This window comes from Tyto alba, unplaced genomic scaffold, assembly GCF_018691265.1.
Source record: "Tyto alba isolate M040663 unplaced genomic scaffold, T.alba_DEE_v4.0 Super-Scaffold_49, whole genome shotgun sequence".
Classification (NCBI taxonomy): domain Eukaryota; kingdom Metazoa; phylum Chordata; class Aves; order Strigiformes; family Tytonidae; genus Tyto; species Tyto alba.
In genome coordinates this window covers 710,371-736,201 of record NW_024881325.1, presented here as the reverse complement: position 1 = coordinate 736,201, position 25,831 = coordinate 710,371, and the positions used below count along the sequence as shown (strand labels likewise).

The 25,831-nt window shown below is 36.0% G+C and overlaps 1 protein-coding gene across 2 annotated transcripts in view; it reads right to left on the bottom strand.

Annotated features, from left to right (window-relative positions):
- Positions 1 to 25,831, bottom strand: part of SLC6A11 (solute carrier family 6 member 11) — a 105,798-nt gene that overhangs the window by 58,835 nt on the left and 21,132 nt on the right. For both annotated transcript variants that reach the window (XM_032995829.2, XM_032995830.2), the window contains exon 6: positions 16,880 to 17,012. In XM_032995829.2, the coding sequence (XP_032851720.1) occupies positions 16,880 to 17,012 (133 nt within the window). The remainder of the gene's footprint in view (positions 1 to 16,879; positions 17,013 to 25,831) is intronic.

Genomic DNA, 25,831 nt, shown 5'->3' with positions numbered 1-25,831 from the left:
CAGCAGATGATAACACTATAAAAGATTTTTCTTTTTCAACCACCATGGTATACTGTGAAATTTTTCATACAGCATTGTTTGGAAAAGTCTTTTGCTGATATGACACTATAGCACCTACAGACATACAAATGACAACTGAAAAGAGATATTTTTCAACATTAATTGGATTTAGAAGAAAAATGGTATAAAAAAGTATAAAGGAATGACAGCTAATTCACAAGTTTTTTTAAAAGTATATCAAAAGGGGAGAAAATTTTCCAGATCTGCCTACATTCTAAAGCCAAATTTCATATGCAGAAGAAGAGACTAGAACAAAAACCCAACAGAACACCAAGCGAGTGGATTTGTATGATTGGGGTGGTGGGGAGGGGGGATATAGAGTCAGCAAAATGGATGATTTTTCTATTGTCTCTGTATGTTTTACAGAATCAGAAAAATTATAGATTCTTATATTTTCTTTGTGTGTTTCAGAGCTTTATTCAGCATCATCTTCTGTTTGTCTTGTTCGTTTATTCACAGAGGGAAATCAGCTCCAGAATAATTTTGTGAACCATCCTTAACCAGATTGCTTACAAACCGCAAAATTACTTCTAAGCTACTAATGAACCATGAATGAATTCAGACAGCTTCACTTGGAATATAAAGAAGTTCAAAAACCAACAGGTAAGAAAATTTAATGAGATTTGAGAGCAGAGGTATGAGTATCAGAGGAAAAATTCACTAGGAATGAAAGGTGAGCTAGAAAAGAGGGGCCAGGAGAAAGCAATGAAGGTATGTAAGAACCTTGTTAAACGCACAGGGATCACAAGAAGCAGAAGATTCTACATGACACAATAACAGTAGAAAGGAATAAACACTTGTAATACCACATCACATTGAGGTCATTGGCTGAGACAGAAAAATCTCTATTTAGCAGAGCTGTGCAAGTCCTTATTTTTATCCATGTGGTGGTGAAAGGCAGAAAATAAATAAGTAAAAAAGTCTGAGTCAAGCTGAAGCATTTGCTTTTACAATGAAATGAAAACTCAACTCCAAAATTTATTTTGAGTCAATACAAAACAAAACAAAAAAAAATTCTATTCCATTTTGCTTTGGCATTTTTTTTACTGAATGGGTGGAAGGGAGATCTCTCCTGACTGAAAAATACAAACCAAAGTAATTTTTTATAAGCTTCATTTCAATATTAAATAATGGGTGAAAAGTGGTTTTTTTTCCTATTTTTTTTTTAGCAAAAATCATTCCTTACATTGGGTCTTACTTTATGAACTTTTCAGCACTTCCCAAATGCCATTTCAACAACATGTTCTGTGTTCAAAAAAATGCCTACCTGTAGTCAAAAGTTCCAAAAGAAGGGGAAAAAAATATGGTGGAAGTTTTGACTCAGTGCTGAAGGACCCCAGTGCTCTTATAGCCTCTACCAGGCCAATCCAGGAACACAGCTAAAGTTGGAAAGCAATGGAAAAGGTACCAAAGGCAGACAATATCAATGCACTGCAGCAGCTCACACTCCTGGAGGAAGTGGGTGAACAATTCACTTAGAAGATGAGCTATTTCTCCTCATAAATATTCCTTAAGCAGCATCAAGTGTTCTAAATATGTGTTTCTTAAAATTATTTCCCAGCTAATTGCCACAGCTGGATTTGTATTCAGATTGCCCAGGACCATCAGAAATCAGGATCTGCCTTAGTTCTGCTAAAATTGCTCTTTAAACCTGTTAGTTATTTTGATGGAGTCTACAGGCCTCATATTTAATAAAAAACATATTGCCTAGATCAAATGCAAAGCTAGATTTCTATGTATTTGAGTAAAAATTCCCTAATTTAACAGACGTTGCTGCCCCAAAACATTCATATGTTAGACTACCAAGAGAAACCAAACAGAAATGGTCATAAATATGGCCCAAGAGATGTCAAGACAAATATCTTGAGACATAGTTGTATCTACACTGCGGAACTGGTGTATTCCACATCCCCCGCAACACCCCAGCTCCTTGGTTATCCCTACTTCTCAGCTCCATGTTTGAATACAATAATAGGGTGCAAAACTCCACACATCACATCCAGAAAGAAACCCTGTTATGCAAAGAGAAGAGAGCTTCAGTGATTCTGAAGAGACTGCCCAATCCATACAACTGGAAAACACAGGCTAAGAAGAGCTTCTTGGAACAGAATTTCTCCTCTGTGCAGACATAAATAGTAAAGCCCTATCACGGGGACCAGAACACATAGAAGTGCCTATATATCATGTTGTGTTGGGTTTGTGTGTGGCAGGGTTTTGGTAGAGGGGGAGGGGGCTACAGCAGTGGCCCCATGTGAGCAGCTTCTTGAAGTTCCTCCAGCTTCAAGTCAGACCCACCTCTGGCCAGGGCCGAGCCAATTAGTGACAATGGCTGTGCCTCTGTGAGAATGTATTTAAGAAGGGGGAACCTGATGGGAGGAGGAGTCATGAGGAAAATACCTCTGCAAACACTGAGGTCAGTGTAAGAAGGTGGGGGAAGAGGAGGAGGTATGCAGGAGTGGAGACTTCCCTGCAGCCCGTGGTGAGAGGGGAGGCTGTGCCCTGCAGCCCATGCAGGTCACTGGTGGAGCAGATGCCACCTGCAGCCCATGGAGGACCCTACGCCAGAGCAGGGGGCTATATCTGAAGTAGGTCAGGACTCTGAGGAAAGCCTGCACTGGAGCAATTTGTCACTGGGAGGACTGCAACACACAAGGGGGACCCACACTGTAGCAGTTCAGAAGAGCTGCAGCCCATGGGAAGGACTCACATAGGAGAAAGTTCATGGAGGGCTGTCTCCCGTGGGAGGGCCCCCACGCTGGATCAGGGGAAGAGTGTGAGGAGTGCTCCCCCTGAGGAGGAAGGAGCAGCAGGACTGACCACCATCCCCATCAGCTGCTCAGAAGGTGTTTTTAAGATCTGTTTGTATATATCTCACTGATGGGTAAATTAAGTGTTGGTGATGGTGGTGTTTAAATTAAATTGATGTTCTTTTTCTTCCCCAACTGAGTCTATCTTTTGCCAGTGACCATAATGGGTGAGTCATCCTTGACTGTCCTTATCTTGATCCCTGAGCCTTTTATTTTCTCCTCCCCATCCCCCAAGAGGGAAGGAGTGAGGGAGTGGCTGTGTGGTGCTCAGTTGCCCTCTGGATGCAAACCATGACACATGGAGAAGCAGTTAATTCTATTACATTATTTAAATCAATTATGTGAGCACCTGCATTTAAGCACGAAATAATGGTAAATGCAGATAACCAGTTTGTTTCTTGAACTGTCCATATGCATGCACAGCTTAATAATGACCAAATCACTTACAAAGAATGAGACAACAGCTTCCAAAAAAAATAGGACAGAATAAATAGGCTGAATCCTGAAAGAATGTCTTTAAATCGCATTTGCATATATTTCAAGAATCCATTCCAGTCTGAATAGGCCTTGGTCAAATTCATAGTAAAATTTCATTCAGGGCATCAAGAAACAAGACTCACTTTATCCAGATTAAGGCTCATAGGAAACTATTTGCATGGTTACCTTAAGTTTACGCAGTCTACGAATTAATGCATAGGTCTGTAGTAGTTTTTGGAGACCCTGCTCTGAAGTGTACAGAAAGATTCACTAGTGAATCCACATAGTGCTAACCTTGCTGGCCTGAACAGGGACACAACCTGAACTAAGAAACTGCCAGACTGTTGGTCATACTCTTGTGTCAATGCTACTACATTTTTTGCTATTATTAAGTACTGAAGGAGGAGAGCAGGAAGATTTATTTCCTAGATAAATACCTATAGTAAATACAACTCAGAGAAATCTCAGGATCTCAGTGCAATGACTTGTATCCTCCCAGTGCCACTGTTCCTTGGTCTCCAAAATTACATTGTCCAAACTCAGTATTCATTCTGTGCTTACCAACTGCCTGAGTGTCCTCAGAGGAACTATGTTGCTAAAAAAAGTAAAGCATGCAACAATTCTAAACACTAACATGCCTGAGAGTGTGCTATCCATTTGTTAGAAAGTGTGCTTGTCACATTGTTAATATATTGTTAATACACTGCCAATGCAAAAATTTTAACAGTTGTAAAAACAGTATGCCCAAAATAATTCTGTGAAGCAAGAGGATGTCTGTAGTGTAATTTTCAAATCCAGAAAGTTGCAGAAAACTAGCAAAATGAGCACTACAAGTTGGCAAGCAGATACAGCTCTACCAGTGTAAATACAAAAGAAGCAATTCGATGATAAAATAGAGTATTATTGTCCCTGCTATCTATAGGATGTGGTGGGGTTTTTTTGTTTGGTTGGTTTTGGTTTGGTTTTTTTTTTGTTTGTTTGGTTGTTTTTTTTTATTTTACCCTAAAGAGGTTATTGATTTAAATGTATTACATTATCTCCACCATAAATGGTCCAACCTTGAACTAGAAGGGGAAAAGAAATGATGGTGTCCTATAACTATGAATATCTAAAAGAATAATGTTAATTTATTGTTTTGATTAACATTCAAGTGCACAAAGAGGAAGACCTGCCCTGTGGTTGTGGGCAGGGAGAGGACCACTGATAAGGAGGAAGCAATATTCAGCATCTTGCTAAGCTCATTACTGCAAGCAAGAGTATTTATGTAGAGCTATCAAGTAGGGAATTTGCAGGGCCACAAATATCTCAGAATTAAATACTGCTATTTAATCAAGTAAAAGTCAACTTTAAAAATCAATCAGGAAGAATTTTAAATATAAATTAGGACTAATTAATCAGCTGAGGGTTTCTTTAATTTTGAAAAGGTCTTTAAAAAGTTCAAGCTTTAATAAATCAAAACTTCCTTTTCAGAACCTTCCAGGATTTTCAGACTTCTGAATGCCACCTAGTTTCACTTTATACACAGCAAACCAGATATTGATATTAGTTACACATATGCACAGAAACTTGAATTTTTCTTAAAAGAAGTTTAATATGCGATGACTATTCCTTATATAGGACAATCTCATTTCTATGAAAATCATTTACAGCAGGTCAGAATATTCCCATACTAGCACCTGAATTTCCAGTGTTGTTATTGAGTTTACACAGGCAAAAATGGGGGATGGATAAGGTGCTAAGTGAATATGATTTCTTAGCTACTCTAGACATGCATTTCAGCTCTCACTGGGGGCATCAGTCATTAGATTCTGACATATTCTAGAAATGTTTAACTTGTAAAACAGATAAAGATGCAAGGGTCAGAACAAAACAGGAGATGATTTTCCCGTCACACAAAAATTTATAAGAACTTAACTCTGCACTGGAATGAACTCAAAATTTTTGACCAACTCATTCCTCTGATCTAGAGGACAATAAAGGTTTGTTTGCCCTCTGACTGCTTGCTGGAGAACATGAAACTGGATCTTCCAGATGAGTGTTGTCCTCATGTAATTACTAGCTGCTCTGAAGAATGACTAGTTTCCTTGAATCAACATTTCCCAGCGAACCAAAGCTCTACCAGAACATTCTTTATCACCTCCAGCTTAGATTGCTTGTTTGTCCTGCTCAATTTTCATCATTTGTCTTTAAAAAAATAACTCAGAAAAACAACACACACACCCCTACACTCCCAAATTAACACTACCACTAAGGGAAAAAATGTGGCTGCATGCAATCTGGGATGTGGATACAATGCTATTTACCAAAAGAATTAGTAGGTAAGGTTTCCTAGGTAGAACTACTCCTTCAGGTAGCCACAGAAGGTAAAAGATGCCAGTCAACAAAGATCAATATAGCAATCAGAATATGTTATCTGCACAAAGACCTTGACTGGGAAGGAGGTAAGAAGAGATCAGGCACTGTAGCCAACATATAAGAAATCATCAAATAACATGAAATAAATGCATGGCTACATTAGAAATTTTAAATAATTGTAATTGTTAAAACCATGAATCATCAATACAATAGGAATTAGGAATTTCCCTAGAACTTTTCACCAAAACTAGTTACACGAGCCTCTTTTCGACATGTAGTCCATCAATCTTCCAAACATTTAAGCAGATATATTAGTGGCCACGTCTAACTGATTTATCCATCCATTCTGCACAAGCTTGTTCAGTAAATTCTGGGAAAAAAAGTGATTTATAAACGAACAGGCAAAAAAGACATCCCCAGTCATACCTCTTCTTTTGATGATTTTTGTAATCATGAAACTGGCTGGTGTATTGGACTAGATGACCTTTAAAGGTCTCTTCCATCCAATCCATTCTGTGATACTATTGGGAAATTCAGAATGTTTTAAAGGATAATAAAGAGCTTATTGTTTATTACTGAAAAAGGTGTGTGTTTGTCTACCCACAGGATGGTAGACAAATTTCCCATATTACCATAGTGACAGCTGAGAGATATTCACCATAAAGCATTTGCAATACTACTTGTGTTTTAAGTGTAATGAGTATAATAGAAACATAATAAATGGCCTTACCACCTAAACTAACAAGTATCCTTATCATCGAGACTCTAATTCACCACATTTCCATTCCCTATGGCTACTACACGTATCATAATGCTGTTAGTCACATCTTTATTTTACTTAAAGGTTTATTGCTCTGTAACTTCCCTACTAAATAGCCTCTAAATCTAGCTCCTATAACACCTCAGGGCTGACTTGTACACTGATCTGATAGTGTACTACAATATAATTGTGGTTTTGAACCGAGTTTTAGTCTGAAAAGAGGTGATGAGATCCATAGGAAAAATGAAAGGAATCACACAATAAAGGCATTGGGCTGGAAGACAGTGTAACTTAAGAGTATGTTACCATCACAGACTTATTTTTCTATTGTAGGCAAATGCTTTGATATCTCTGCTCTCCCTTCATCCCTTGAGTTCAAGAGAGATCTCTGACTGTCTGTTATGTGGATGTAAAGGCAAGCTCTTTGGGGAATAGAAGCATCTCAATGCGTTCATCCAAGACTTAGTACACTGAGGTTCTAACCTCAGTAAGACACTCCAGGAACAAGTGACATACAAACTAAACCACAAAAATACTTACTGACCTGAACTGTGGTTAGTTATTTCAGATAGCAATGAACACATTTTACACCCACAGGAAATAACTCAAAGTAATTTTTATTACAGTTAATTCTTTGTGTCAGAATGTTATAGCAGTGCCTTATGCTTTCTACATATGACACAATCAAGCTTATACAGGATGTTTTGGGTTTTTTCCTTTTCTTTTTTAGCCACCCAAATTTTTCAATTGCCCAGCAACAGAAGAGAATAACAGGTGCATGGCAGCCAACTCACTTGTCAGGGATGTGTTTTAGTTACGAACATAGCACCAGCAGCTGCCTGAAGCTGCCTTTGTTGCTCATGTAGTAATTTATTTCATTAAGCTTTCCCATTCTTAAGTCTGAATTTGGATTCAATCCATGTTAGTTGACACTGGGGTGGTATACAGAATGAAAGTTTGTAAATCTCGCAAGAACTGCCTTGTAAACAAAACTTCTACTACAAAGACATCCTTTACATTGTAGATAAAGCCAAAAATCTGCCCTATACTAACTACGGAAACTAAAGTCTGCCTTCCCACTGGCAGGAATTCGGTATAATTCGAACCTATGCATGCAGTGCCATGGGTATGAATCCCTATAAACTGCTTTGTAAATTGCAAAGAATGAGCCAATCTTTAAACTATCTAGATTAGCACTATCTGAGGGCAAACTACCTGCGTGAGATTATATCTACTCTATTTCAGCTGAAGAAATATGAAACTGAAGTATCACTAAGAGAGTCAGTGCTATAAAATGGATACCAACTCTGATGTTTCTGTATTCAATTTGAGGGACCAAGGACATACCCTACAGGTTCTATCTTAAGAAAAGGTGCAAGTTATATTCCAAATACATAAACTAAGATCCAACTAAAGCAATATCTATAGTAATTTCTATACACACATAAAGAGACTAGGACGTGGGCAATCACACAAACATTTCTGTACAACATGGCTTCATAGAACCTCAACCATTATAAATCACTGATACAAGCAGCGTGTCATACAACTGAAGGAATACTGTTTTAGCCCTGACACGTGCATCAGCAATGAGCACAGTAAACAGAGCAACTTATAATTTGGCTCTTATTCGATGTTCTTCTGTATGTCATTGTTCACTGACTACTTTTTTGGGGTGGAGATAAGATAATTGGTAAGGAAGGGCAGGTTCTATGAAAGGAGAAATGACATATAAAGAGGTCATATAGGAACAAATGACTGAAACTGTGGCATTTCTAAAGTCTTTTTATTGTGTCAGTATATTTATTTTTGATAATGGGCTAAAAGTGCCTGGTAACTTCAATGGAAAAAATAAACCTATACATGTTACCTTTAGCCAATCAATGCATCTCTTCTATAGAGATGCTTCAATATTAATCTGTGCCTTTGGGGTTTACTTTTTATTTTTCAGCAAATTTCACTGCATTACCGCTGCAAATGTCACAGCTGGCCTTCCACCCTCTGTTCCCCCCCACCCCACTTTCATACATTAGGTTGACAGACCGGGTGATTTCTCAGCCCAAAAACTCTCATGCACCCTCAGCTATCCTTCAGTGCAGTGGAACACACTTTTGACTTGCTTGGGCTGTGCACCAGGGATTAGATCCAGTCTAAGTATTCATATAAAAGTGGATCTCTGTTGTTAAGGTGCAGCTGGGAAGGAATGAAATCATGAAGATATTGTTCTGATTTAAGTTTATTATTTGATACTTTCCCCAGCTGCCAAACAGAAGTTTGGGAAAACCACCAAGAGAGAGACAAAAATCTCCTTTTTAAATAAATTCGAGGTGTCCTTAAATGCTCAGTGCACAGGAAAGTGAAAAAAATATCACAGTAGCTGTTTTAAAACCTCACACAGAGGAGGCGGATAGCAGGAACTCTGCATGCATCTCATGAATGTTCTACTTTCTCCCTTTGAATACAGAGATCAGTCTTGGACAGAGTGTTAAAGCCTTGCCATGAAGGGCTATTCTTTGCTATTACTTTAGGCTAAAACAAAAGACACTTCAGGACATACAATCATTGCTGCCTAGTTCCTTTTCCTGGGCTCATACAATGGGCCCCAGTTTGTTTTTTTGGAGTTTTTTTTTGTTTTGTTTTGTTTTGTTTTTTTTTTTCTTCCACACATCTTTCTCTTATTTTTTTCTTCTGTCCTTTTACTCTTTCTTTCTGCCTCATTGAATCCATTAAGGTCTTTATATAGCCTGCTACTGAGAAATAAATTTTCTTTGGGACTAGTGACTGAGTCTTAACTGCTGGCAAGCAGGGCTTAACTCCTGATGGGAGGGCAGAGAAAATGATGGGTAAAAGGTATGAAGAGTCTATCTCTGAATTTCGGGTCTTCAAGCACACTAGATACCTTGAAGTATCTTGCTGGTAATCAGCTCAAGGAAAAGGAACATCATAATTCTAGCAGTTTTTCCACCTCCTTCATGCATTAGTCTTGATAGACTGAGTTATCTTTCTGCTCATATTTTCAACCAGATCAATATACTCTGTTCAGATATTTTCTTTGGTTTAGGTCCATACGACAGTCCTTTTTGCACAGTCATTAATTAGAAGGCACTCTGACATTAAGAGAAATGAACTGCTATGAAAGAGGTATAAAATTGGGTCCTCTCTCAATTAGTTAAAAATTATCCAGTCAGAAATATAAACACTATTCAGGTCTGCCAATAGCATGATAAATTATTTCAAAGACACTAAAACTAGATTCAAACCAAGTGCACTGCAGTTTACCCCAGAACCAGAACAGACTTGCATGCAGGCTGGAAAAACAATCACTCTGAGGTGATAAACCAGGTTTTATACAGGTGCACAATGAAAGAGAAGCCAGGGAGCTACAGAGGGGCCAAGCAGGGACCTGTCTGAGGGCAGAGAAAGAAAATCAACCCATGGCTCTATCTAGCACAATAAGAGGTGTGCGTATGAACAGGCCAGTTTAAGCAGGTGTATGCAGGCTGGAATAGTAGCTGCTGTCTCTCCCCATTTCTGTTGCGGTGGGAAGCTCTGTGGGGTCAGTCTTTTGCTGTGGGGATACATTCTAGCAGTGACAGCTTTGGAGGATGATTTGCAAAATCTAAGGCTTAGAATGAAGGGGAAAAACCTTTAAATCTTGAAGTTCTGAGTAGCTACTACATAAAGTTGAAAACATCTCAACTATTTGAGAAACATATAAATCATTCATAAAATATGAGCTGGGAAAAAAAAAAAAAAGTGAAAAATAATTTACTATTAGTGTGCGCTCTATTGTCTCCAGATTGGATAATGAAGTTATCTGGGGGGCTCAACAGTGAAACATCCATAAATCATGCTATACTCCCCAGCACTGCAAATGCAGGTGGAGGAGGGAATATGACTATAAAAATATAGGTAAGGGGGGAACATGTAGAGTTCCAGACATGACACTACATGCAGCAAGCCAGAGCCTGACAGGTTACTTTTTGAATTTTAAACTATTCACACAAATTCTGGTGTTTTCCTCAACCGAAAAATGAAAAATAAAATGTAACCAATAGGTAGGTACAATTGCAGCTTTTTTTTTTTTCCCTCTAGTAATGCATAGTGAGGAGTTTGATTTGTTGGAATAAAATCTCACCAGTTCGGATGCTTATTTCACATTGAATTATTCAGGCCTATCAGAACTGCAACCTGGGACAGTTGGTCTTCAGAAGCACAACAGAGTAAAAAAAAAGAGCTCTATGCTTGTAGTTAAACCTTGTTAAAATGTGGATGCAAATTAAGTATATATTAGTACATTTCATTGTCCACTTACTTCATGCATTATGAATGGTCTTAGAGTTCTTAGTGATTGTCTCCTGACCATCACATTCTCAGAATAACAATAATGTCAAAACTACTCACCAAGGCATTTTTCTGTTATTGATAATAGGTCTGGTCTTTTAACACATAGAATTAATATGGACTTCCATAAAATTTCTTGACAATTTACACTTAAATGGTCCTTCATTGCACTCAATCAAACTGATCAGGGGACGTAATTAAGAAGTAAGGAACAGTGCAGCATTGGGAAGGACAACAGCCGTGCAGGTACAAAATGAGTTTCACAAAGACTTAAGCTGCTCATATTGATGACAGCTATAAAATACACTTAGCAGCCTCTACAAGACTCTTGTCTAAGTTTTACATGTAAAGCTTAAATAAAACACTCAAACCAGGAAAAATCTGGGAGTCTGCATGGGTTCTAACCAAGTTTGCCAAACATCACATTTAGAATGAGACATGGTCCCATCAGAACCATTATGCAGAAGAGAACTATGGAAACATTACAGATTAAGATATTATTCACGTACACAGGAAAAAGAAAAAATTCAACAGCATAAGAGTAAAAGAACAAATTATGCCATAACATACACATATTCAACACAATATCCTGCTTCCTTGTAGGAGGTAAAACAGTTGCTGCTCCTTTAAGTAAAAGAAAGCTCTCTGCTTTGTTAAGGTGTTTATAACTTTGTCATGGTAGAAAGTGAAATACTTGAATGAACAAAGAAAGTGATAAGTAAACAAGTCAGAGTGCCTCATACTTTCATGTTTAGATTCCATAACTACATCACCCAGAAAGCTTGCAAGGTCATTTCTAACAGTTTACAATGATGGACTGCAAATTATTTTCTTAACCAAACAGTATCCTTTTTAGAAATGCAAAGGATCATATGAGGTTATCCAATGATAAATTAGGAGAAAAGTCATCAATGTTTCATGAGGAGATACTGTGTAATTATTTATCTATTATTTTAGCTTTTGACTTGCGGTACTATTTAATCAAGCATCTTAGACAACTCATGTTTATGTAGAGAGAGTAGCTGTATCAGTGCTTTTTCTTATGTAGCACCAAAACAGATGTGAGCCCAGCATCATGTTTCAGCAATGCTTTCTATGCTATGGGTAATATAGTACCTACAGAGTGAAAAGGGGGTAGCAGGTGATAAACAGAACCATATTAATGTTTTCTAGCATATTTTCAAGTCAAAGCTTCATGAGACAGTATGCAAGACATTTTAAAAGTTGATTATGATCTGAAAAAAACAAGCAAATTTGTTTTAACACTACATCCGCAGCTTTTTACATGGATCAGCCTCTTAGCTCTGGGCCTACTCCTCTAGATTGTTTTGTATACACTTGGTACCTGTGAAACAGTCGATGCCTTCTGCATGTTCTTGTGTCAAGTCAAGGCAACACTTCTGACCTTATCTTTCAGTAACAACCTCTATTTTCTTTAGCCTCTCTTTCTGTTGTAGTTTTAAAGCATATCAAGTGGAGAGACAGCATGAAGTTAACACACTCTAATCCAGATATTAGCTTATTAATATAGAAGTATTTTCAAGTAATTTTGTGTGCATGAATAATTGCAGGCACTCAAATCTATACTACGTAGTAACACAGAGGAAATAAAAATGTGTTTTAATCAGGAGTGGATGACAAATATAACAAACTTAGCAAAAAAAAACCCCTATAATTCAGTAAAATTATTAAATATTGGAATGAACCTACATGTATGAAAAAAGTAATTAATAAATGATTCATATTCTGAGGACAATTCAGTATTGGAATAGGTTGCCCCAAGACATGTGAAATCTCTGTCCTTGAAAGTTTTTAAGATGCCACCAGTCAACACACTAAGAAAATTGTTCTGAGTTCAGTGTTGATCATTCTTTGACCAAGAAGCTGGACTAGAGACTTCCCAAGATCCCTTCCAACCTGTACAATTTAATGATTCTATAAATCCATGATATAAATCTCTAAATACCTGAGAGGGATCCAAACTAACAATACCAGCAATAGACAGGGATGTGTTGGTACATTCAAAATGTAAGCAAGAGACTTGAACAGAAAAGCAATGGATTGATGAATAAGACAGAGACTACTAAAATGCCTTTATATAACTTAAAGTCTACCAGCCTCCTCACTTCAGAAGGAATTTGCAGAAGCTGCTACAAGTGAGGAGTCACTGATGAGCTCAGAGTCATTACTATCTGAAAAATCTCCCATACTCTCATTTTAAAAAAAAAGGAAACTATTAGGATTACTTCCTTCAGCAAGCAGTTTAGGAAAAACAGATTAGGAATTTCTGGTGTCCCTTTCTCAGAGTTTAAAGCACGAGGACATTTAGTCAAATTAATGAATAGATAGTCAAGATCCAAAAAAGAACTGGTTCCCTGGTACCTTAAGATTGCATGAATGTTATACAAAGATCAAAAATTATCAAGACTCAGCAACTATGTAAGTATTTGCATTATAGAAATACTCAGAATTTCATAATTAGTAATCAAAAATATTTTGGAAAAATAAGATACTAAACCAACCCCTAACAATAAGTTTTTAGAAAATTAACATTCTTCATCCTCCTACATAATTCTTACCTCATCTTTGGAAGCATTTGATGCTAGCTACTGAAAATACTTCTGCATAAGATGGATATCATGTATTACCAAGCTCAACAAGTTGTAATATACACATAACATTGTGATAACACTACATAGTCATATTTTTCTCCTTTTGATTTTGAGTTTCTCATTCAAAGACCCTGCATTTAGTACATATGCAACATTTTAAATGTGAAAGCTAGCGTACAAATAACTTCAGATCTAACACTGATTAACTAATGGCAAGAACCCCAGAAAAAGCACAAATACATTTCTCCTGAAAGCCGCCAGAACCACCTGAAATTATTTTCATATTACACATCTGTTGGAATGGAAAACTAAAATGTTTTGTGAGAGTGTGATGACTTTCAAGAACAGTAATGGAAAAGTTTGAAACATCTCATTAACAGTCTGACAAGCACTTCATTTCGAGTTAAGCTTTATGTTATATTTAATATATGTAATATCTTCAAATATTAAATATTCATCATCTGAGTAGATGAGTTCTGTGGTAGTGCTAGTTGAAGAATGATGGTTTTATTTTGTGACAGGTTTTAAGGCTTGGATTTTATTTTCACCATGCATTCGGATGAAGAGTAAAACATGGAAAAGAGTAAACCAATCTCTTGAATATTTCACAAAACACAGCTGTATGAAGAAGGTAAGTCTCTCCCCTTCTTCATTTTGTCTCCATTTCCCCTGTTCTCTTTCTCTCTAGCTATTCTGTCCCACAGACACCTTCCTTTGAAAATGTTTCCAAAGGTGATAAAATGTTAAGTTTTCTGCTTTGAATGAATGTATTATTTCATTGAAATTAGTCCTTCAAATTAAAGCCTATAGTGAATTTAACAGGCTAGACTAAAAATACTTTTAATATTATGATAAAAATCTAGAAGTTGATTTTAAATGTTTCCTGGAAATACGTTTATAATAAATTCAACCTAGTGTGAAGGACTGTGATTGGATGAGTCTAAATATGAACTTTCAGATGCCAATATATCAGAAATGGAAACTAAAGCCCAGAAGACTGCTCTGTCACCTTTATTCCAGAGCATTTCTTTCCTTTGTAACATCCACAGGAACTGACTGTTATGTCTTTGTTTAGCAGGCCTGGGAAGGCAATAAGGTGGCACAGAATTCCAGTGGCTTTGACTGTAATATATGGTAAATGTAAGAATATTAAAATTTGTAAATACATCTAAAAGGTGAACTTATGTCTGGGGAAAAAAAATCGTACCACTGGAAACGAATTGCAGTGTCACACATTCATCTAGTAAAATGGTTTTCTTACTAATTACAGGAACAGAACTGGAAAAAGAAATTATCAATATTGGCTGTGAAGGATCTGCATGTTTCTTGAGAAGCAATGGATCCTCTGCATAGGCAGACTGCTGAGTACCACAGGAATCTACCAGTCTGCTTCCTCTTGATTTTGGAAACAGAACTGCTGCTTGTGATATACTGATCTAAATAGTGTAAATATATGATGAGTCTACTTCTTACAGGTCCCTGACCTAGTTTTTTTTTAAGCCTGAGAACTATAAAGCTGAATACTGGATATTAATTCAATTTTTTTTGCACTTCTGTTACAAGAAGGTCAGTTGTTTCTCCTTAGTTGAAAAGCTTATCATCCCATTTCAAGTTGGCAAGACATGTCTCTTTCTCAGGCTGTTTCACCTAACCTCATCAGAAACATGGTTATCATAATCACACTGAAATAAAATAAAAATTATTCCACCTACCAGTAAGCTGACATTTTAGCTAAGTTATCAGACAGGAAAAAAAAAAAAAAAAAAAAAGTCTGTTTCACTTTAATTACTTCCAAAATGCAAAATCTTTTTCTGGGAAATGGCATAAACTGAAAGAATCTTGTGTGATATATCTATGAAGACCAATAAAAATCTGAATGTAAATCACAGAAATGCAGAAACGTAAAATATATCCTTTTCAAAATCACTAGAGTCTCTCCCTATCATCAAATTATTTCTACCAATGCTATTTTTCTTAAGTACAGTGCAGTTTTGCACAGCCTTGCATGCATGCATGCGCATTCACCTCCACCCTTGGGGCAGATTATACTATGGTAGAATAGATCCCCATCTTCAGACATTCTTTCTGATGGAAAATTAGTTTTGCTCAGTTTCATTTCTTCACTGCCTGCTGTAGCTCCTCAGACAACTTTAAACCACTTTTGTGCCTCCCTGGAGTGCATGCTTCAAAGACATGTGGACGTTTATCTTGTCATTCCCTTATATCACCTTTGGTTCTCTACATTTTTCTCTTTAGGTTTTTTCCCCTTTTTCCTCCAAACTATTCGTGTTTATATGTATCCCCAGGCAGTCTTTCTCAGCATTTTTCCTGCAGTGACTTGGTAAAAGTAGGGCTGCATAAATCTGTGCGTGCAAATACTTCGATGGAAAATGCAGTACCAGATTGACTGACACAGTTGTCAACTACGGAGAGAATTCAGCAAATATTTTCAGCCAAAATTTTGATAGGAAGAAGGATGTGTGTGATTGAGAAAGCTGAAAAATTTCACTCTGACATTTTCTAAATTAAAAAAAAACACTCTACATTTCAAACATTTCTTTTATAAATATAGGCTACTAGAACAGGCACAAAGAAAATAATCCAACCACACTTCAAAACTAAGTAATAAACAATTGAAAAATGAATACAAAAAATGCTTCATTCCACCATTTTGTTTCCTTGTATTCCTTGGTTCCAACATTATAAACCAGTGGTTTTTTTAAGAATGGTCACTCCAGAATTATGGTTTTTTTCCTCTCTCTCTTTAGTTGATTAATCATATATTCTAATCAGAACTACATCTGCTACTACTCCAGGGGCAACCTCTCTACCATCCCATGACTCAGGCTGTGAAGTAATGTCTCTCTGTTGGGTGTCCAGTATGGAATGATATTCACTCAAAAAGTTACATGAGCAGCTTTTTATTTTTTTCCCCTAATACATCCATCTTTATCTCTGAGTTTTTTGCATTATTTCTGCACTTTTGGTGTTCCATTTGCACTTGTTGTAGGTTACTTATATTTCTAAACTCTCTGCTTATGTGTGGAATTTACTTGTGTTACTGAGAGTTTCAACTCCCATCGGTTTGAGACAAAATTCAAATTTTGGATACCTCATGCACAGAAATCAATACAACCCAGTATTGATTTCAGAGTTCAAGGATTGGCCAGTAGTATAGTCTGCTAAACTAACAAAACCAAAGAAAACCAAAAACAACCAGCCTCATCTGATAAAATTAGGGAAAAAGCAAATAATAAAAACCAAGAAGAACAAAACAATGCAAAATATGACTGATTCTTAGTTACCTTGTATTATAATTTATATACCCCCAAGTATAGTTACTTACAGTGATGCAAGATGCATGTGAAATTCTACCGTTCTGATTTAAATAAATATAAATGACAACACAGGTTTGAAGCACAAGCAAGTCATAACATAGCTGATACAGAGAATTTTAACCTCACCTTTCCAGTAGACTTTGTTCCTTTCCATATGCAAAAATAGCAGATAGTCCAAGCAGCAAGGAGGCACAGTGCAAGTTCCCAGCGAAGATTCCCAATATGTTCAATTCCATCAGATATAGCTAGCACCCTTCGTCTTCCAAGAAGGAAAAAAAAACAAAAAAGAAGAGAGAAAAAAAAGAAAAAAAATGTAATAATATTGAAGCAAAACAGCATTACATATAAAACACTGGGCTAAAATCAAATCAATCAAGGGGACTCTTACTGACTGAAAATGCACTGTGCTAAGACAGAAGAAATAGAAGGAAAAAATAGAATATTCTCAGTGGATTTTACATCTGCTTAAAAATGAAAAAAAGTTTAATCCTTCCAGATCAATGACAAAACAAAAAAGATTTTTAAATAGCTTTTGTATAAAGTAAAAATCCAGGAAAGCACCTCAAATTTCTTTGAATTAACAACTGACATATATAAGTATAAAATAAACCACCTCAATAATAAAAAGTTCTTTCAATTTTACTGTTTTTTCAGAAAAAAAGTTTTAACTTTTATTTTTACTTTGTAACATTTATTTTCATGAATTTTGTTTTGTAATTTAAACTATAATTTTAAAACAATTCTTTTCAAAACTGTCAAATACCAGGACATTTTCCAGATGGATTTTATTTAGGAAATGCTAACATTAAGATGTTGATATTTTTAAAACAAACAAACTTTTTCTGTGAAAAGCGGTCATCAGAAATACACATTGCATTTACTATTTGAAAATAGTGTTATTTGAAATATTAGTCACTCAGTTCTAAAAACATAAGCAGTCATACATTTTAGGAACGCCCCTCACAGCTCACAGTCCAGACCAAAGTATTTAATAGCCTAGTAAACAAGATAAAGACAGAGAATGAAAGGTTTTGGTTTGTTTTGGTTTGGTTTGTTTTTTTTTTTTCAACAAGAATTTGGGAGCATAAATATCAAGTGAATTGTCTGTATACACACAGGAAACCTACAGAACCAGGCTTCAAAATGCTAGTTTCCAGAAATCTGGGTTAGCATTTTATTATATAAGAATGATGCTCGTATCTAGGAGATGCATGGTCCTTTCATGCCATTTTAATTTTACTTTAAATAAGCACTCAGATTAAACAAAATGTAAATTATTTACCAGCCTGTAAATAAAACATGGGTACTCCTGGTTGTATGGATGAAGAGGTTAAAAGCAAGAGCAAAAATTTATTCCTATAATTCTCAATGATTTAATGAATTCTCTTGAGATTTTTTGATTGTTTGCAAGCCTGAAAGAAATGCTATAGACAATAAAAAGACTTTTTTTCAGGAATCTCAATATTCTATAGCAATAAAATTATGATTTAACTGGTATGTGAGGTCAGAAGTTGATACGGGTTTAAATTCAATACATTCAGAGATTTAGAAACACCTCATAATTTTTGAACAACTTAAAGCAACCAATTAGTCATTTACTAATTATATACACAGAATAATTCATTCATGCCTTTTATCAGCTTAATCAAATACTTATAGGGACTGGTCACATCTTATTCCATGTGTCTTTCTGTAAATATATTTGCACACCTTTATGCACACATATACACATTCACATAAAAATTTCCAACATTCAAACTTACCGAAGTTATCATGAGCAAAGTTTTCCCTGAAGTCTGTATTACATGTTATCTATACAATCTCAGAGACTCTACACTTACACTACCCTCCCTCCCAGAGACATTGTGAATGCAAACGAACAAACTGAATTTCACAGATACTCTGATTCAGTTAAAAGTCCTATAATAATCATCATTGTATTATATAGAAAATTTATGTGCATGAAATGTAATTAATTATAATAGAAAATATTTAAGTTAAGGGTTGAGTATTAAGTTAAAAAAAATCCAACCCACAATTACCCATATAAAATAATTCTTCCCTTTGCATTCGATTCAGTCATTGGCCAAGGCGATCAATTTAGGGAGTGTAAAGCATGATCACATAACTCAAGGCCATGCCTAAAATAAATAAATGTTGCGGCTACCTGGGAAGTAATCTGATCTGGCTCTTTCTGCTTTCACCAGCAATAGGTTGGAGATGAAGGGAACTTCCTTCACCTGACTCTAAGGAGGGAATAGGAGGGTGGAGATGTCAACAGCTGGTGGTATGGTGGGAAAAGGAAAAGGTCTGTCACCACTAAGTCTTTCAAATTGGCCATACAGATACTGCAGGACCTATTCAGTCTTTCACACATTTCAAGAGCTGCAGCTGCTGCTCCTGCTACAGCCCTGGGGTGCAGACATTTACAATGTATGTGCTAAAAGTTTACGGCTTAGCTAAGGCAGGACAAAAATTTATCAGGTTAAAGAAAAATCACAATAAACCCCTAAAGCTTATGGTTTGTCTACTTATTTTCCCATTAATATAGAGGTAGAAGATCTTTCCACTTAAAAAAAAAAAAAAAACCAAAAAAAAAAACAAAAACAAAAAAAAAAAAAAAACAAACAAACAAAAAAAAAAACAAAAAAAAACAAAAAAAAAAAAACAAAACAAAAAAACCAACAAAAGAATGGGAGGGAGGTTACACTTTTTGCAGTAGAAGGTGATATGTGCTTAAATGTAAAATTACTGCCACCTCATCCACATTTCTTCCTCATAACTAACTTTATTCTGCAAATATTCTGCCATCTTCTAGTTAGGGAGAGAGGTGATTTAGCATGGAACACCCTCAGCTATCTAAGACCTGCAAAGAACCTAAACTCTCATCAAAATGTATTCAAAAATTAAGAGAGGTGGCTTTTAATGAAGGATATATTCTAATCAAGAAGGGGAAGCACATATTTTATACCTACAGTCTAGATTTGAAAATAACATCATTGAGCCGTAATTATACTGAAAGGCTGGTGAAATAGATACTTTAAATTCCAGCTATTCTAAGAAATTTGACAAATGATATCATATGGAATTTGATTTAGGATGACATTCACCCTCTTTATAAATTCTCATTCAAAAAGCAAAAGAAATACATGAATTCTTATCCCACCTTGAATATTAGGGTGTTACTGGCAAGAGAACCAAGACAAAAAGTAGTATAATATGATTAAGCAGGGTATAGACAATAAAAGACCAATGAGTGTGTACTGACAACAATCTATGGATAACCATGTTGAAAGACATGTGAAAGGCGAATAGTCCACCACAGAAACGTGATGACAAAGCAAAGAACAGGTATTTGCAAAGAGATCTATTTTGATTGCAGGTACTAAAAGGTTTCTTCTTAACCAAAACCATTTATAAATAGACTAAAAAGCCTCAAACTATACATTGCTGTCATGGAAAAGAACTAACTAATAAAGATCTTAATGTTACTCACTTGGGCACCAGTGTTGTCATGCAGAGCCTATCAAACCAACAATCTTAACCCACTAGTAACATTTCTGCTCTGTCAGGATTAAGGAGGAACAGCTTTGACAAATGCAGCTGCTAATATCAAGAAAACATTCTTGTAAAGAGTCTGACCTTTTGCTGCCCTATGAAAAGAAAGCAGCATGTTATCAGCCTGTTGGCACATAGCATAATGTATGGTCAGCACACCTACACAGTATATACCAGCAGTATGAAAATCACATAGTTGTATTGTGAGACTATACATATCCAACCTTTCTGCAATAACACATAAGTGTACATTACCTATAATTTCTAGTTTATAGCTGAAAGATGTTGTATTTTTGGTGGGTTTGTTTTGGGGAAATATTAGTATACTGACTTGAAGATACAGGCTGGAAAGAGTTTGGTCCAAATTCAGTTTGAACTTCACCATCAGATTAAGTGAGAGAAACTCATAAGATAAGCAAGGGTAGCTTAAAGAATTTTAGTTGTTGTTTTGCTTACAAAGGTTCTAATTTTTATTTTCAAGTGGCATACTAGATTTTAAAGTTAATAGGTTGGTTTGTTTGTTTGTTTGGGTTTTCTAAGATGTAAAAGAATACTAAGCCAAAAGAACATACAACCAAAAAGAATGAAGCAAAATGTTTGTTTGGGCTACAACAATTATGAAATGGAAACTTTTTTTCATTTAGCTTTATTTTCATTGAAAAATAATAATGAAAAAATTTCTTTATGCTTCAAATAATTTTTTTTTTTTTTTTTTTGCTATTTGGATGGTATTTTTCTACATGTGCACCTAAATATAAGTAGCATTTCTTTTCCAAAATGGGGACTTGTGAACACATGTAAGATGGTTGCAGTAATGCAAAGCAATGCTATGGAGAGATTTGTAAGCTTATTCAGCTACTGGATGGCATGAGCCATGCTAGCACACCACTCTGACTGGGCTAAATATCACAAGCAGCTACTTGCTTGTAACACATATACCACAGCATATCTGTGCTGCTTTTGTACACGATCTTAAACATCTTTTCCAACCTAAACAACTCTATGATTCTATGAGCTGGTCACTTCAAACAGCCTGGAGCCTCTGCACTAGACCCTTGTTGTGTCATGTAGGTAAGAACTTAATGACAAAACCTGCTACAGGAAAAACCCCCAGCAACAGGAAAGGCTCCTGGAGGATCGGTAAATTTATTTAAAAGAGACTGGCAACTTCCTCACTTGAAGGTTTGTGCATATCTGTATGGATGACAGATGACATCACACCAGTCCCTAATTCCCATGAATGGCACCTGCCCAGTCTCAGAGAACCTCTCAATACTCATGTCAGTGGTTATGCATAGGGCTACAATCACTCCTCAATTTCCAAACCCACAAATGTGTCAACTGAGATATCAATCTTTATTCAGCTCTCTTGTAGTGTGGCTGTGGAACTGAGTGCTGTGGGGAAAAGGTATGGAAAGCTTTCAATAATAATTCCACAGCGCTGCCACCACATTGCAAAATAGTGAGCATGATGGAAATATACGACTGATACATTGGCATAGTCAAGGCTCAAACAGAGTCTGCAGAGTTACTTTAGACTCACACCATAATCTGCATCCAGCTGTCAGAGTAATCCATTTCAGCAGCCGGTCACTTGAATTACTAGACTGTTCTTCCTTAACTGCATAATAACTTAATAAATAAATGTTATTACTCTCTCTCTCATGGTTAGAATGTTTCACACACCAAAAGACAACTTTGTCATAAGAATACAATTCTCAGCGAAGATTCAAAATGAGGATTTTTAGAAGCAACCAGTTTCTCAAAGCTGCCTGCAGAAAGTCAATGCTGAGTCTTTTCTGAATGCTCTGTGAGAAGTCTCAAATAACAGAGGCACCTACCTTACCCATCCAAAAATCTTGGCCTGAACTTTTTGTAAAGAATGTCATAGAAAGTAAATAGCAAACTAATGGCCTCAACACAATTATCCCTGCTGCTCCCATTTAAAAAAGACAGCGGTGCCAATCAACTTGCACTGTTAGCAGCATGAGTATTTAAATATACTGAAGTTCTGTAAATTGTTTTGTATTTTCTTTGTTCAAGTGAACAAGCATTTAGTGTTTCCCTTAGAAAGTAAGCAGCAACAAGTCCAGAACATATAATTAAACTATAACATACAATGTACGCAAAGATCCAAGGAAGAGAAAGTCTTGCTCAGAGGCTAGCAGTGATTTCCTCAGCAGGCACAACGCAGCTCTCCCTAACGCCAGGGCCTTAGCTCTCCTGCTGAAACCATCTGAAACAACAGCAGCAGATGCAGGTTTTGAAAGGAGGAGGCATTCAGAACACAAAATTCTTCTCACAAAGCCTCAGTTCAGTCTGACTGTAGATACCTTCATACCTGCTCTTATTCTTTTATTGTTCAACCTAAATAAAAAAGGGAAGCATTTTAAAAATACATGACTTTCCCCTACGTCCAAGAAGTGAGAATGATGTATTCAGGGGTCAGAAGATAAGAGAGCTGATCACAGCTCCTTGCTCCTCAGCAGTTCATGTTCTATCGAAAAGCTGCAATGACCTTGCATAAATCACACAGACAACAAAAAAAAGATAGTGTTGTTTTACTATGTCTTACTCTTCTTCGATTACCACTACATGTCCCCTACACTACCTTGTTCTCACCTCTTAATGAAGGAAAAATAGACAAAGAACAAGGGCAGTAAAATCAGCACTGAAAGTGATACTTTTTGTTTTGAAATAACAAGTATTTGAAAAAGAAATGCCCAGGAATAGCCAAATCTGAGAAGGTCGTTTGCACCAATGTTTCATCACTTGTGATTGCACATATTAAAGCAGAGCGGAAGGGAGTAATTTATGCACATTGCATAATTTATGCAGATTGCAATGGGATGAAGTTCGAACGCCTCACAGTCATTGTAAATTAAATTATTCTTGAACAGAGGGCCTCAGTCTCACTAAGCATCCCCTGGTATAAACCACACGGTCCTGTAAAATTAGACAATGGGATTCTGAGACAAACTACAAACTCATAGTGCTTTTATATTCCAATCATCAGGTGAGATTAAAAGTAAAATTGAAAAATAGTGATTTTCCGAGCACAGGACACCCTAGTTCAATAACTACATAAGCCTGACAATCTCAGGGAAGCCACTGGAAATAACTGACAAAACTAGCTTATATAACTGAATTATCAAGAATCAAAAACCTAAGTGAAGGAATGAGTTCAAGACATTTCCTTGTGATAAAACTTTTCAGTTGTCAAATCTGAATATCCTAGGAGGGATTAGAATGCCAGTGGCCATATGATTTAGCAAAGGTGCCACTACATGCCAGAAATAATATAAAAAAGCAGACATGTCCAGTAATTGCCTCCTAACTTTTGCTTCTTGAATTATGCTTTCCCAAAGGAATCACACATGGCTGTCCTTAACAGCACTATTAAAGAAATATGGATAGAATTTGGAGAGTTCATTTTCACTTCAACTAGTTTGGTTCATATTTGCATGAAAAAAAAAAAAAGAATAATTTTTCCTTTTATATATATATATATATATATGTGTGTGTGTATATATACACATATCAAGACTTATTAAAGCTGGTGATCTTTAAGTAAAATCCCCCAAAATTAAATGAGGAGAAATATCTTAACACTGAATTTCAACTGAATGTTTTGAAACTTTAGCATTAGGATTCACTTCTGCCAGCAGCCTACAGATTGAATGTACTTACCTTCAAAAAAATATTGCAAAATCACCTACATTGCAAGGCATTTAGAGGAAAAGATACTGGATTCAGGAAGGCTATCTAATGTTCTCTTAATAAATGGAAGTTTCCATAAATCATCATACATTTAAAGAAATTTAAAGATCAATAACAATCCTGATAGAAAAAAGCCAAAGAACTTAAAGGATCACTGTAGCTGCCAGTACAAAAAACTGGAAATAGCTGTAGGTAATCTTTTAAATTACTGCAGAATGTAAGATCATTGGTTAATACAAGCCTTTTTAAGCAGAGTAACCTTGAGTATACTGAGCTTGCTGCCAACAATTTAAGACTATGTGTAACTTTGCTGTAAAAATATTTACCTTGCACAGACCTGAAGATACAAATCATTAACTATTTTTCCATCTTATTGAAAACAGAAATTGATGAGTTTGAAAAGATTTCTTGTAGGTATTGAGTTTGGGTGTTTGGTTGTTGTAGTTGCTTTGGTTTTTTTTTTTTTTTTTTTTCTCGTTTTGTTGTTTAAAAATACGCAGCAGTTCAGTTTCTTGAACTGACCAATAGCCTGGGAAAGAAGCCAGAGGTCTGCTGATTTTTGTGCATCTTGAGTAGAATATTGGGAGAAATAAGCTCCAATAGTATTAAAGCTAATTTGGAATGCAATCGTTAAATCAAACCAGAGTAAGGTTTTTAATTCAGTAGTAGCCAACTATTAATTCTACATGGGATATTTTGCTTGTAAATAGAAAACTGAATTTAAACCAGACTGGATTTTTAATGTCTCACACCCAAAGATACACTATGTTTGAAGTTTTCACTACCTCTAGTAACGCATATAGAGATTGACTAAATGTTATTGGAGAAAGATTTTTACTTTTCTTCCTATACATAACACAGAAGAAAAGTGATAAAAGTTACAAGGATCTAATGAATAAAACATAAATTTAAGTGGAATAATAGGACGTATATCTGAAGGGTGGCATTCTTTATGTTTCCCATTAGCTGTCAGAAATGCTGATGCTTGATTACAAGGGTATTTACAACTAGACTGAACAAAATCGTTACACTATTAGTACAATGTAGATTTATTCTGGTTACAGTTTATAGTACTAAATATTGTAAGTCTATTTTAAGGTTGCAGTTCAATTTGAATCAAAATATAAGTGAGGATAAAAACAAATAAACATGGGCAGAGTTAGGAAGAGGTAAGAGTCATAGAAAAATTTCAGCATACTTTAAGTACACCTAAAATAACATACTTAGCAAGAAGCTAGACAGCACACGATGACCTTTTGCTACTTGCATTCCAGGAACATACTGTTGCTAATGGTTACCTCTGTTCTTTCAATTAATATCATTGCACTCATATGCCCTCGCAAAACTTAGGAAAATAAAATCCTATTTCAAAAAGTATTATGTACTTACTGAAAATGTTTTTCATTTGTTTGAGAATGTACTAAAACACCTTTCAATTTAGTAGTTCGGTACATCTGACAGGAAGAAGGGCCCCTCCATTGTTGGGATTGCTGTAGAGGGCTATATGATGAGATTACTGCTACTTCTGACTATTCACAGCCGAAGAGTAACCTTTCCATCCAAATTTGAAAAATAACATCTTGAAAGCTTATGACACTATATTATGGGCTGGGAGAACGCTACATTTTCCTGAGAAAGGGTGTCTTAATTAAAGCATTCCAGTGTGCAAAGCTGTACCAGGCTCTTGAATAGAAAGAGGATTAACTGCTGCCAACACATTGTTGAAAGGAATGGATTGGGGTACTTACTGCATTATTTCATGATTTGGAAAACTGAAGAATAGATTCAATCTCTTTGAGG